At 37.9% G+C, this 14,879-nt stretch overlaps 1 protein-coding gene across 1 annotated transcript in view; it reads left to right on the forward strand.

Annotated features, from left to right (window-relative positions):
* CUL5 (cullin 5) overlaps positions 1 to 14,509 on the forward strand; it is a 107,539-nt gene extending 93,030 nt beyond the window's left edge. Inside the window, 6 exon segments of the mRNA XM_033207648.1 lie at positions 974 to 1,097; positions 1,398 to 1,573; positions 2,075 to 2,236; positions 4,417 to 4,535; positions 5,129 to 5,252; positions 10,936 to 14,509. Coding sequence (XP_033063539.1) covers positions 974 to 1,097; positions 1,398 to 1,573; positions 2,075 to 2,236; positions 4,417 to 4,535; positions 5,129 to 5,252; positions 10,936 to 11,130 — 900 coding nt within the window. The 3' untranslated portion in view covers positions 11,131 to 14,509.
* The last annotated feature ends 370 nt before the right edge of the window (positions 14,510 to 14,879 follow it).

Genomic DNA, 14,879 nt, shown 5'->3' on the forward strand with positions numbered 1-14,879 from the left:
CACTAAGTTCCTCAACACTGGCATTATCAGCCTGACAACCACAGTCAGCTTTCTTCTGTAACTCCATTTTTGTTCTATTTTACTTTCATTTCCAGCATTATCACTTTTCATTTCCTCAGTTTGCTTTTATTATCTTTCTGTGCCAGTTATGTTGTTTGATTATTCTTTTTTGTAAGTTGTCATGTGGGTTTATTACTGGAAGCCAAGGATACAATGAAACTGCACACTTTGCTCTCTGTGGTTTAACTGAATAAACAAATGACTGATAGATTGCGTTCACATTTTTTAAAAATGTATTTATTTTATTTTTGTAAGAAACAGGATCTTTTTCTGTTGCCCAGGCTGGAGTGCAGTAACACAATCAGAGCTCAAACTCCTGGGCTCAAGCAGTCCACCCACCCCAGCTTTCCGAGTAGCTGGGACTATCGGCAGTATGCCACCATATCCCGCTAACTTTTAAAAATTTTTTGTAGTGGTGGGGTCTCACTGTGTTGCCCAGGCTGGTCTTAAAATCCTGGCTTCAAGTGATCCTCCTGCCTCAGCCTCCCAAAGTGCTAGGATTACACACCATGCCAACTAATGGATTTTGAAAGACATATTATGATTAGTCACTGTTATTTTTGTCATGATTTGTGGATCGAAGAGTTAGAAATAAAGTTTTTACTTTATGCAGTTACATTTATTATATGATGTCAACTGAAAGTTGAGCTTTGTGCTTGGGGAATTGGTATTATGTAACTGCACTGTGGTAACTGAAATTCATACATACTAAAATTGCACAAAGTGGGGACCCCTTGTAATACCGTATTTTGTTTCTAAGAGCAAATTTCATAGGTATTAGACAATAAAATTCTAATAAATAAGAGAAAAATTTTGTATTAAAACATCTAAGACTTAGTTTTTTCATTAAAACTTTTCCCAGTAGTATATCAGATTATGTATTTATTACCTCTTCCATCTTTGATTTTTATAGGAAGTTGGTATGCCAGCGGATTATGTAAACAAGCTTGCTAGAATGTTTCAGGACATAAAAGTATCTGAAGATTTGAACCAAGCTTTTAAGGAAATGCACAAAAATAATAAATTGGCATTACCAGGTATTATTTTATAATTACATATATATTTTTAAACTTAGAAAAAAGAATATCTTTGTTTTCCAGTAAATTAAAAATAAACCTCAGCAGTAATAGATCGAAAGATGTTATGAAGTCCATTTCCATGGAGACAGCTATCAAAGCAGTGTGTTAGATTTACAGATCTTTATTTCAAAACAAAAGGACACTTATAACAAAATCTTTATAGTCTTACTGATTTTTCACCCAAAGTTACCCTGTATTTATTTTGAATTTTATCCATTAAGATAATTTATTTTATATTCCTGATATTGTTCTCTATAGCTGATTCAGTTAATATAAAAATTCTGAATGCTGGTGCCTGGTCAAGAAGTTCTGAGAAAGTCTTTGTCTCTCTTCCTACTGAACTGGAGGACCTGATACCAGAAGTAGAAGAATTCTACAAAAAAAATCATAGTGGTAGAAAATTACATTGGCATCATCTCATGTCAAATGGAATTGTAAGTAGATAGTGTGTTTGTTACTTCAGCTTTCAGTTTGGACGAAAGTAGCAGGACTCCACAGAAGAATTGCTTAAACAAAATAGATTTTCACCTCTCTCGTGTAAAAGTTTGAGCAGAAATAGTGAAATTTTTTCATGAAGTTGTTAGGGACATAGGCTTCTGCCCTTGTCCTCAGAATTCATGATCCCAGCTATCTCAGTCTTCCTGGCAACAGAAAGCAAAAGGTGAGGGTAGCTTATACCTTTCATTAGGGACAACTTCTAGAAGTTTCCTCTGTCATTTCCATTTGCATCACATTGGCCAGTACTCAGTCTCATGGCCACATTTTGTTACATGGAAAGCTGGGAGATAAGCATGTATTCTGGGCAGTCATTAACGTCTTCTAAAATGTTTATTACTGTGAAAGCAAGAGTGGATATTGGAAGACAGCAGCCTTTTTCATATATAAATTCATGTTATAGATTCTTATTTATTAAAAATCTATTTTATCTATTGTAGATAACATTTAAGAATGAAGTTGGTCAGTATGATTTGGAGGTAACCACATTTCAGCTCGCTGTGTTGTTTGCATGGAACCAAAGACCCAGAGAGAAAATCAGCTTTGAAAATCTTAAACTTGCAACTGAACTCCCTGATGCTGAACTTAGAAGGACTTTATGGGTTGGTTTATGATTTTTTGTTTTTAAGATTGTATCCTCTCATGTAGCAGGAAATATATGCTTGGCTTGTAATATATTATTAAATTCATAACAGTTTCAAAAGGTCTTATCATGAAAAATAGAGGCCGGGCACAGTGGATCATGCCTGTAATCCCAGCACTTTGGGAGGCTGAGGTGGGCAGATCACTTGAGGTCAGGAGTTCAAGACCAGCCTAGTGAAACCCCATCTCTACTAAAAATACAAAAATTAGCTGGATGTGGTGGCACGCGCCTGTAATCCCAGCTACTTGGGAGGCTGAGGCAGGAGAATCGCTTGAATTCAGGAGGCAAAAGTTGCAGTGAGCCGAGATTGCGCCACTACACTCCAGCCCAGGCAACAGAGTCAGACTCCATCTGAAAAAAAAAAAATATATATATATATATATATATAAAATATATGTATATATATAATTATGTATATTATTATATATATACATCCCCACATACTAATGAGATATTTATGAAAAAAATAAATTGCCAGTAGGCGGGTTAACAAGGCAGAAAAAAGTGCTTCAAAAAAAGGAGAGGCCAGGAGCAGTGGCTCATGGCTGTGATCCCAGCACTTTGGAAGGCCAAGATGGGAGGAGAGGATTGCTTGAACTGAGGAGTTTGCAACTAGCTAGGCAACATAGTGCAATCCCATCTCTAAAAAAAAAAAAAAAAAAAAAAAATTAGCCAGCTTGGTGGCTGTATCCCCAGCCACTTGGAAGGCTGAAGTGGGAGGATTGCTTGAGCCCAGGAGGATGCAGTGAGCCACAATCACGCCACTGCACTCCAGCCTGGGCAACATGGTGAGACCCATCTCAAAAAAATTTTTTTTTAAAAAAGAGAAAGATTGAGTTGGTATTTAAGTTTTACCTGTGAGGAATGTGACCAGCTATGTAGTTTTAGTTTTTTTTGTTTGTTTGTTTTGTTTTGAGACAGTTTCGCTCTTGTCACTCAGGCTGGAGTGCAATGGCGCAATGTCAGCTCACTGCAACCTCTGCCTCCCAGGTTTAAGCAACTCTCCTGTATCAGCCTCCCAAGTAGCTGGAATTACAGGGATGTGCCCCTACATCCAGCTAATTATATATTTTTAGTAGAGATGGGGTTTCACCATGTTGGTCAGGCTAGTCTCAAACTCCTGACCTCAGGTAATTTGCCCGCCTCAGCCTCCCAAAGTGCTGGGATTTGTCTTTTTTTTCTGTTTTTTTTTTTTTTTTTCCTTTTTGTGGAGAACGGGGTCTCACTATATTACCCAGGCAGGTCTCGAACTCCTGGGCTCAAGCTATCCTCCCGCCTCTGCCTCCCTGAGAGCTGGGATTACAGGCCACCGCGCCCGGCCAAAGTGCTGGGATTAAAGGCCTGAGCCACCGTACCTCAGATATATACTTAATTTTTATACTGAGAATGTGTTCAGAGGTTTTATGATGACCAAAAATCTAAAAGAAAACTTTGGTCTGTTTGAGGACTTGTAGATTGTACTCATTATCCCCCTGCTCACAACTACATTTTATTTCTACTCCATAGACTTCTTAAAGTTCCAATTTTTTTTTTTTTTTTTGAGACAGGCTTGCTTTGTCATCCAGGTTGGAGTTCAGTGGCACAATCTCAGCTCACTACAACCTCCACCTCCCAGATTCAAGCGATCCTCCCACCTCAGTCCCCCTAGTAGCTGGGACTACAGGGGCATGCCCCACACCTGGCTAATTTTTGTATTTTCAGTAGAGACGGGGTTTTGCCGTGTTGCCCAGGCTGGTTTCAAACTCCTGAGCTCAAGTAATCTGCCTGCCTCAGCTTCCCAAAGTGCTGGAATTACAGGCATGAGCCACTGCACTTGGCCTGAAGTTCCAAAATTAATTATTACCTATGGAGGAAATAGCTGGTATATAACTGGCAGATGGTGTCTACTATGGTCCTGCGTGACCAGTCCCAGTTTCTTGTCTTATTGTAAAGAGAGCATTTATTGCTTTCTCATAACCAACTCTTTTCACCTCCTCTCTTTCCTCATTATGCATTCAAATATTATATTCATGGAAGTACCAAACATTTTAGGTTGGTGTTTGTAATCTTTTTCTTGCCTATGTTGATTATGTGGGAGAATTGATCTTAGTATTCCATACTGTTTATAGATGCTAATTGTTTTCTCCTTATTCTTCGTAGTCTTTAGTAGCTTTCCCAAAACTCAAACGGCAAGTTTTATTGTATGAACCTCAAGTCAACTCACCCAAAGACTTTACAGAAGGTACCCTCTTCTCAGTGAACCAGGAGTTCAGTTTAATGTAAGCTTGTTAGTTGATCTAAAATAACACCTTGTTTGAATTTTAGCACTTTGTTTTTTGCAAAATAATTACTTACATTATATTTGAAACATAACTATATACTATCATCACTCTAAGCTTACATCATTTAGTTGTTTATGGAAAATATTAATCAGATGTTTACTTCTTTACTATATTTTTCATTGATACATTTTTGGTCTCTGACGTTATACTATGTTGCATTTCGTCTTTCAGGTTGATATCCTTTTGTGCGATAAAGCAACTTTATTCAGACAAAGCTTTTTGTTTGTTTGTTTTTGTCAAGACCCGGTTAGGCATAACCCATATGTCTTCAATTAGTCACTTTCGTGGCAATATGAAATATTAACTTTGTTTTTACAGAGAACATAATCACTCATTTTATTAACAGGTTAGTTATCATGTTTAAGGAAAATAGAGTTTGTTTTAAAGCAATATGTAGGTTGTCATTTTTCCTTTAAACAGTTCTGATATTTTTGGAATATTTTAAAATCTTTTCTCTCAGACATTGTTGCTATAATAGGATTTTTAAAGTGTTTTTCGCTGTAAAATATTTGATTCAATTCTTTTTGTAGAAAAAATGCAAAGGTTCAGAAAAGGGGCAAAATCAACTTGATTGGACGTTTGCAGCTCACTACAGAAAGGATGAGAGAAGAAGAGAATGAAGGAATAGTTCAACTACGAATACTAAGAACCCAGGTTTGTAATATTGACAGAATGTCTGAAGTTTAAAAAAAACCTTAGTTTTTTTTTTTGTTTTTTAAATTTTGAATTTAAAAGCATGTAGGGGCCAAGTGCGGTGGCTCACGCACGTAATCCCAACACTTTGGGAGGCTGAGACAGGAGGATCTCTTGGGCAACAAAGTGAGATCTTTTCTCAGTCAATTTTTTAAAAAGGTATTAAAATTTCCATTCCATTTGGAATATGAATTCCAGTTTCATATTGCATTATAATGTGAAATTGGGAAACTTACTTAGAACCAAAAACGTTCTCTAATATTCATTTATTCTTTTAAAAATAGTTTAAGGCCGGGCGCGGTGGCTCAAGCCTGTAATCCCAGCACTCTGGGAGGCCGAGACGGGCAGATCACGAGGTCAGGAGATCGAGACCATCCTGGCTTACACGGTGAAACCCCATCTCTACTAAAAAAAATACAAAAAACTAGCTGGGCGAGGTGGCGGGCGCCTGTAGTCCCAGCTACTCGGGAGGCTGAGGCAGGAGAATGACGTAAACCCGGGAGGCAGAGCTTGCAGTGAGCTGAGATCCGGCCACTGCGCTCCAGCCTGAGCGACAGAGCAAGACTCTGTCTCAAAAAAAAAAAAATAGTTTAAAACTAGGATTAAGATCTTCTGAATGTAATAAGTAACACCTATGCATGATTGTTTTAACTTTAGAAATAGTCCTTTTAAAACCAAATCTTTCAACTTTTACTATTTTCATTTAATACTGTTTGAAACTTTTGGCCAGTGTACTTTTTTTTTTCTGTTTTTTGTTTGTTTGTTTTTTGAGACAGGGTCTCAGTCTGTTGCCCAGGCTAGAGTGCAGTGGCACCATCTCAACCCACTGCAGCCTCAACTCCCTGGGCTTGAAGGAGTTTCCCACCTCTGCCTCCTGATTAGCTGGGACCACAGGCATACACCACCACACTCAGCTAGTTTGTATTTTTAGTGGAGACAGGGTTTCGCCATGTTGCCCAGGCTGGTCTTGAACTCCTAGGCTCAAGCGATATGCCTGCCTTGGCCTCCCAAAGTGCTGGGATTACAAGTGTGAGCCACTATGCCCAGCCCACTGTACTTTTTAAAATATGTAACAGGGCCGGGCGCGGTGGCTCAAGCCTGTAATCCCAGCACTTTGGGAGGCCGAGACGGGCGGATCACGAGGTCAGGAGATCGAGACCATCCTGGCTAATACGGTGAAACCCCGTCTCTACTAAAAAATACAAAAAACTAGCCGGGCGACGAGGCGGGCGCCTGTAGTCCCAGCTACTCGGGAGGCTGAGACAGGAGAATGGCGTGAACCCGGGAGGCGGAGCTTGCAGTGAGCTGAAAGCCGGCCACTGCACTCCAGCCTGGGCGGCAGAGCAAGACTCCGTCTCAAAAAAAAATAAATAAATAAAATAAAATAAAATATGTAACAAGACGAAAAGATTAAAAATGCTTATTACCTATAGATCATGTAATACGATAATGTAGCACAGAAAAGATGAATAAAAACCACTTGCATTTCTATGTAGCAGTAAATAAAAGGAAAATAAGAAAAATTCATACACATTTTTAAAAAGCTAGCCGGGCACGGTGGCTCAAGCCTGTAATCCCAGCACTTTGGGAGGCCGAGATGGGCGGATCACAAGGTCAGGAGATTGAGACCATCCTGGCTAACATCGTGAAACCCCGTCTCTACTAAAAAAAAAGAAAAACTAGCCGGGCAAGGTGGCGGGCACCTGTAGTCCCAGCTACTCGGGAGGCTGAGGCAGGAGAATGGCGTAAACCCGGGAGGCGGAGCTTGCAGTGAGCCGAGATCCGGCCACTGCACTCCAGCCTGGGCGACAGAGCGAGACTCCATCTCAAAAAAAAAACAAAAACAAAAAAACAAACTACTGTGTAGGAGCTGTATGAAGAGAGTGGCCCTTTACTGGGAAATTTAGGAGAGTTGAATAAATAGAAAGGTTGAGCTCTTTTTTGTTGCTACAATTTTTAGTTGTAATTTAGACACAATGGAATGTATCTTTCAAAGTATAATTTTCAGTGAGTTGTGATAAATATATATACCTGTGTGAACATAACCGGGCATGGTGTGAACATAGCCAGGCATGGTGGCATGTGCCTGTGGTCCTAGCTACTCAAGGAGCTGAGGCAGGAGAATCGCTTGAGCCTGGAAGGCAGAGGTTGCAGTGAGCTGAGATTGCACCACTGCACTCCAGCCTGGGTGACAGAGTGAGACCCTGTCTCAAAAAAAAAGAAAAATAGGCCAGGCACAGTGGCTCACGCCTGTAATCCCAATGCTTTGGGAGGCTGAGGCGGGCGGATCACGAGGCCAGGAGATCGAGACCATCCTGACCAACATGATGAAACCCCGTCTCTACTAAAATACAAAAAATTAGCCGGGCATGGTGGTATATGCCTGTAGTCCCGGCTACCCAGGAGGCTGAGGGAGTGGAATCTCCTGAACCCGGGAGGTGGAGGTTGCAGTGAGCCGAGATCGCACCACTGCACTCCAACCTGGCGACAGAGCAAGACTCCATCTAAAAAAATAAAATAAAATAAAAAAGAGTTGAAATGTATAAGCGGGTGTATTGATACTATAAGATGTGCAGAGAAATTGAGGTCCCTTTGTCTTAATGTGACCCATAATTATGTACAATCCAGTAATCTAAGCTGTCTTTAGGTAATGCTCAGACTTTATTTCCTCCTGATCCTACTCCACTCATCCCATTGATTGCTGTTTGCATAGGTGGCATCTGGGTATATTGAGGTTGAGAGGGATTTGCTTGACTGGTAATGACAGTGAAGGGAGCGTCATATCTTTGCAGTTATGACAGTGTCCTGGATTGTTGGTTTTGGCAGCTGTGAAGTAGTTTATCATCTTTGGGAATTTGGCTTTCTGTTGGTAACTGCTGCTGTTGTCTATAGCAGATGAATTTATGGTTCATTCTTTTTCTAGTTACTAAGGACCCTATGGCCTCATCCTTGCTGTCTTTCCCCTGCTCTTACTGAGCTCTTGAAGGCTCTGAGACTCCACTACATCTTCTTTGTGGCTCCTTGGCCTACATGGCACAGTGTCATTATTCTCTGCAGAATAATGGCAGGATCACCTTGCCCTGTCATTAAAGGCCCTGTGGCAGGTCCATTAGCTCAAAACTCTTGCTGTCACACGTGGGAACTGAGGGAGAGTCAGAAGTGCAGATTATTTCCATCATACTATGCTACTCTTTAAGTGACCTCCAGCATATCAAATGGGGACCAGGGCCAGTGTCCCTCTGCTCTGTTTTCCCCTTAGATTATCTAACTACCACCTTCACCTCTACCTAAGGAGAAATTGGGACGTTTACAAATGCCTCTGCTTTTCCTCTGGGTTCCTGTAATCTTCAAGTGCCTGAAGGAACATACTTTCCTTCTGAACCCCTGACATAAACCCCAATTTATGATGATCAGGAGTCTGGTATCTGAATACCATCCAGGGTGAGAGGAATTCACTTGACCTTCTGGTGTCAGTGAAGGGGGTCATCATATCTTTTATTTATTTTTGTTTTGTTTTTTGAGACAGGGTCTCGCCCTGTTGCCCAGGCTGGAGTGGAATGGCACGATCTTGGCTCACTACAACCTCCGCCTCCCAGGTTCAAACAATTCTTCTGCCTCAGACTCCCGAGTAGCTGGGATTAGAGGTGCTCGACACCACGCCAAGCTATTTTTTGTATTTTTAGTAGAGACGGGTTTCACCATGTTGGCCAGGCTGGTCTTGAACTCCTGACTTCGTAATCCACTTACCTTGGCCTCCTAAAGTGCTGGGATTACAGGCATGAGCCAACGCGCCTGGCCTGTTTTTCTGTTTTTTTGAGACAGGGTCTCACTCTGTCACCCAGGCTGGAGTGCAGTGGTGCAATCTCAGCTCACTGCAACCTCTGGCTTCCAGGCTCAAGTGATCCTGCCTCAGCCCCCTGAGTAGCTGGGACCACAGGTGCATGTCACCATGCCTGGCTAATACTTTTTGTATATTTTGTAGAGATGGGGTTTTGCCATGTTGCCCACGCTGGTCTCAAACTCCACAACTCAAACAATCCGCCCCCCTCAACTTCCCAAATTGCTGGGATTACAGGCATGAGCCACCCTCCCCGGCTGGTTATCGTATCTGTACAGGGGAAGTTGAAGGAATTTTTCTCTTACTGAATAGTGCCTGACTCCCAAGTCTTTTGATTTGCAGCAAAATTATGTTTTTAAATGTTAAAAGCAAATGTTACTTCTTTTTCTATTTTGACATTTCTTTTACAACAAACTCTAATTTGTGCTAAGAGATAGATGCCTTTTGTTTTGGAGACAGGGTCTCAAGCTGGAGTGCAGTGGTGTGATCTCAGCTTACTGCAACCTCCACCTCCCAGGCTCGAGCAATCCTCTTTCTTCAGCCTCCTGAATAGCTGGGACCACAGACACATGCCACCATGCCCGGCTAACTTTTGTATTTTTTATAGAGATGGGGTTTCGCCATGTTGCCCAGGCTGGTCTCAAACTCCTGGACTCAAGCAATCCACCCACAGCAAACTCCTAAAGTGCTAGGATATCACACATGAGCCACCACACCCAGCATACAGATGCCTTTTGTTGGGTAAAGAGAGAGCTTGTGCTGGAAAAGGTAAAAGAGAAAAGAATATTTAATGATTTTCTAATAACTCTTATTGTAAACTTAACAGTAATTAAGGAAATCATCAAGAAAAATTTTGATAAAATGACCTAGATGAAAAAGATTTATTTCTTTAGAAACTTAAAAACTACTGGGCATTGTGGCTAACACCTGTAATCCTAGCACTTTGGGAGACTAGGGCAGGGGGTTATTTGAGGCTGGGAGTTCAAGACTAACCTGGCCAACATAGCAAAACTTTGTCTCTGTATTTAAAGAGAAGGAAAAAAAAAAACCTTACAACCATTTAATTGAGTCAGTATAAACTGAAGATAATATTTGTAGCAAATATAATGAATTAATCTGGTAAATATATAAAGAATACTACTTAATGACTTTTAAAACAGACTCCAACTGACCTGTACTACTACACAAAGAAATAACTGAATACAAGGGAAAAATTCGGTGTAAGGAGTTTGTTGTATTTTAATTAACGTTTAACATGATACCAGGTTATATACATATTGTTTTCACAGGTAAGATGACTTTTAAGAATGTGAATGGTATGGGAAAAAAGAAATTGAAGGAAATAATATTAAAACATTAGGTGTAGTTTTCTTGCGGCAGAGGTAATTTGGCTTTTCCTTATTTTTCAAAATATCTATAATCAGATTTTTAAAAAATACATACTTTAAGTTCTGGGATACACGTGCAGAATGTGTAGCTTTGTTACATGGGTATACACGTGTCATAGTGGTTTGCTGCACCCATCAACCTGTCATCGACATGAGGTGTTTCTCCTAATGCTATCCCTCCCCTAGCCCCCCACCCCAGTAAGCAGATTTTCTTTTATGGGGAATTAAAAAAAAAAAAAGATGTTTTTATTTGTGAAGTAAAAGATACTGGTCTCAAGATTAATCCTCTAGTGATTGTTAATCATTTGGGTAGATGTTGGATAGAGGATGAATATGCATAAAAAGTCATTTTTCAGTTTGTTGTACTTAAAATAAATTTCATATATTAATGCACTTTTATTTTTATTTTTTCTTTTAGGAAGCTATCATACAAATAATGAAAATGAGAAAGAAAATTAGTAATGCTCAGCTGCAGACTGAATTAGTAGAAATTTTGAAAAACATGTTCTTACCACAAAAGAAAATGATAAAAGAGCAAATAGAGTGGCTAATAGAGCACAAATACATCAGAAGAGATGAGTCTGATATCAACACTTTCATATATATGGCATAATTTTGAATATCATGGACAATATTTAGAACCCAAATTTCGGAGTGCTTGGGCAGAAAGTTGTAAAGTTTGTGCTGGAGAAAGGTTTATTTGGACTTTGATTACATAAATATTAAAATCTCTGCCTTACCTTACAAAAACAACTATATTTTGCCAATCACATTAGTTAGCATGATGGCATTCCCTTCATGTTGCACACTCTAACAGCATGCTGTTTTGTGGAGAAACTTGCATTCATGAAGAGCCCATTATCAACTTTTAAAAGTGAATTTGATTTGTACCCACCAGGAGAAATACAGTTGGGAAGGATAAGGGCGGGGTTCTTGTTGCTTTTTTCTCTTTTTTCCTCTCTTAAAAAATGTACTTGCACAAGGAAGGATCTTCAGATATTCATGCACTGAAAAATGCTGTTATCTTTTGTTTTTAAAAAATGCAATTAAAACTAGAAATAGCACTCGGTTTCTTTTGATGAAAAGAGTGAGCTGGTCAGTGCAACATGGGAAAGGGCAGATGTAGGTGAGAAGTTAAGTATTTAATAGTATCAAATTGTTCAAACATTGCTCAGTATAATAACTGGATTTTAATGGTGACCTAAAAATGGTATTAAATATTTTCAACTTTCAAATGTTGGTTTTCTTTAAACAGGAGACTGCTATTTTAGTTGTTCAATGATAAGGAGTTTTGTTTTGTTTTGTTTTGTTTTTTTAATATGGCTGGAGAGCTTGTTTTGAAAAGTGAAGCTTATATTAATTGTTGCTTCAATTGTTTAAAAAAATTTATGGAGATAGGTAGGTCATTATGATTGCAGAGTCAAAATAGCAAAACAAAAATATTAAGTGTGTTGACTAAACATACTGTGTGTTTACTAACACACTTGATATTTATATACCTAATATTTATTATGCCATATCTGAATTTATTAAAAACACCACAGAAATCTTCTGCTCTGATATAGTTATGTAACTGATCTCTTAATCTGTAGCATAGAAGTATTTTGGTATTTTAAGGTCTCATGATTAGGGATTTGTAGCCTCAGGTTTGAATCAGTCACCTAGGGGTAAGAGAAAAACCACAACGTAAGACCTGAAAAACAGAAGCAAAATTGTTGCACTCTTAATACAAGCAGTAAACTTGCCAAATATATGTACATATATATTTATATATTTTAAAAATAAACATTTTTTAAATCATCAGAAGGCAACATTTACCATGTTCCTTTCAGTCTATCCAAAGTAGCAACTTAACTAGTTGCTGGCAACTGAAGACCCAGAGTAGTGGAAATTTTAGGACTTGAGGACGTGAACAACTTAAAAGAGAAAATTATCCCCCTTGGGGAAAGAATGGCTCAACTTGGGTTTTTAATCATTGTGGTGCACGTTTCAAATTTTCTTGCAAATTATTTTATATCTTGTTTGATGTTAAGTAATATTTTTAAAGTATGGTTTTTGAAGATAGCAGGAAATGGAATACAGAAAGACATATAGTATTATGTTACAGTGGAGTGCTTTCAAGAGCATTTCATGGATCTGTCCCCATCCCAAGAGGCTTTGTGAACTGCCTGCTGAATGGAAGGAAAGCAATTTAAAACATTTAGAGTTTTGCTGAGTATAGTCAAATGCCTGTTCTGAAATTCATAGGAAATTGGAATTTTGTTTAAAATTTTACACTTCATCTTTAAGGTAGCAAATGTCAATTATTAGACTGAGCATATTGTGAAGAATTAAACTAAAATTAGTGCTCACAGTTTTCTCTAGGTGACTGTTCATAATGGGTATATTTGAAATTTAGAAGAAATAATTTTGTAGTAATTGTGGCCCTTATGTTTAACAGGTAATTCAGCATTGGCGTATTTGTTTGTCCCAATACAAGAATGCCAAAGGAGGAAACAATAGGAGGAAAAATTGTAGTCCATTTAAAAAATTTAGATTTGTTGTTTTAAACCATAATTGTTCTGAGAACTTTTTTGGAACTTCTAATTTTGGGTCGTTTAATTTAAGAATGAGAGTCATGATGTTTTGATTTGTGAAGGCGAATTTAATGCAAAAGTGGGTAACACTAAATTCATAGCAAAATTTTTAAATTTTATAAATTTTTAATAGCCAATTATGTCCTAATTGTATTTTGGGGAATGAACAGCAGCAAATACTGTAAACGTACAGTTTTTTTGTTTTTTTTTTTTTTGGTTATGTATACAAAAGTTGAACTACTTTTTGGTGTTCATGAAAACCATTTAGTTGACAAGGTGCCTATGCCATTGTTCAGTTTTCTTTAACAACAGATTTGCAAATTAAAAAAAAAAAAAAAAAAATCTTACCAGCAGTTTGTAAAGGTCTGGAATCACAGTTGGCATCCTTTATTCAGGTCTCTTCTCTCCAGTGTGCACTTAAAATTGGTGCCGAGCAGGGATAAAACCTGCAGTTAAGGGAAAAGAAAATCCAGCCTCCCTCTCCAAAAAAAAAAAAAAAAAAATTTAATTATTAAAAATTAGTGGTATGGCAATAAGACACTTCAGAGGCTATCTTAAGCTCTGAATACCCATCTTCTAGTTCAAAGACAGAGACATTCCATCTGGAAAATGTTAACTTGTGTTGCCATCTCGTTGCCACAGTAAGTAGACATAAGACAAAGTTAAGAAAGTGAAAATATAGAACAATTTTGATAGTCACAATGAGATAACTATTAGAATGTTACTATTCCACTGATTAAATGAGGATCTTGAAATAAATTCTGAAGTCTTCCAATTTTTACATTTATTGGAGGGGTCCCTGAGTTCTGTCAACTTTTTAATTTAAGTCTCTCGCTCTTATTTTGTGCATAAATGTTAAACCTTCCAAAAATGAAATGTTAGCTTTTTTGTTTTACTTTTTATTAAATTTAATAGAAAATATGACCTGAGTAGTTTAAAAAGTATTTTGCATTACTTGCAGTAAGGTATCTCTAGCACTGCTCAAAGGGCAAATTTTAACACTTCAGTCTGGGTGAAAGATTTGCTAGTTTTACAGAAAGATTTGCTATCTTAAACTCAAGCTGGTTTTTCTATTCTCATGTAAATGACTGGGATGGTGTCTTATAAATTCTTCCAAGGTCATGTTTGTGAAATAAACATTACATGAGAGCTTTCCTGTCATCTACACTATATGTTGTCTGGAGTGTTGAACAAATCTATTTTAGTTTCTAAGTTGTAATCTATCCTCATATGGTCTATACGATTTTGAATGTGTGCCACTACATACTGAGATGGTAATGCTGTACAGTTTTAAGTAGTAGCAGTTTCTGTATGCAGTAGGCTGAAATATTTTGATGAACTGCTTAATTTTTGGATTTTATTTTTTAAGTTGTATAATTTATTTTCTTGCAAAATAAAAATGTAATATAAAAGCTTTTACCTATCCAGAAAATGTTGATGTTCTACTATAAAATAGTTTCAAAGAGTTTAATTAAAATTTTTATAGTAGGTATATTTTTAAATTTCAAGGTAAATTAATCTCAACCAGCCTTATTTTAATCAGAAATATGAAAAGTAATCCATTTATTTATATTAGACTTCAAATTCTAATTCAAAATGAGAGCAGTCAGGAATGTAGCGTTTCCACTGATGATAGCATGTGGCTATATGCCTGGAAGAGGTTAAAAAAAAAAAAAAAAAAAAACTCCAACCTGAAAATGATTAATATATTCATCAACTTAGATAGGCTTTGTCATAACAAAATTCAAATTTTATAGCAGATAAAAGTAAAAAATGGGCCAGGCAT

This window comes from Trachypithecus francoisi, unplaced genomic scaffold, assembly GCF_009764315.1.
Source record: "Trachypithecus francoisi isolate TF-2019V2 unplaced genomic scaffold, Tfra_2.0 Lachesis_group8, whole genome shotgun sequence".
NCBI lineage: Eukaryota > Metazoa > Chordata > Mammalia > Primates > Cercopithecidae > Trachypithecus > Trachypithecus francoisi.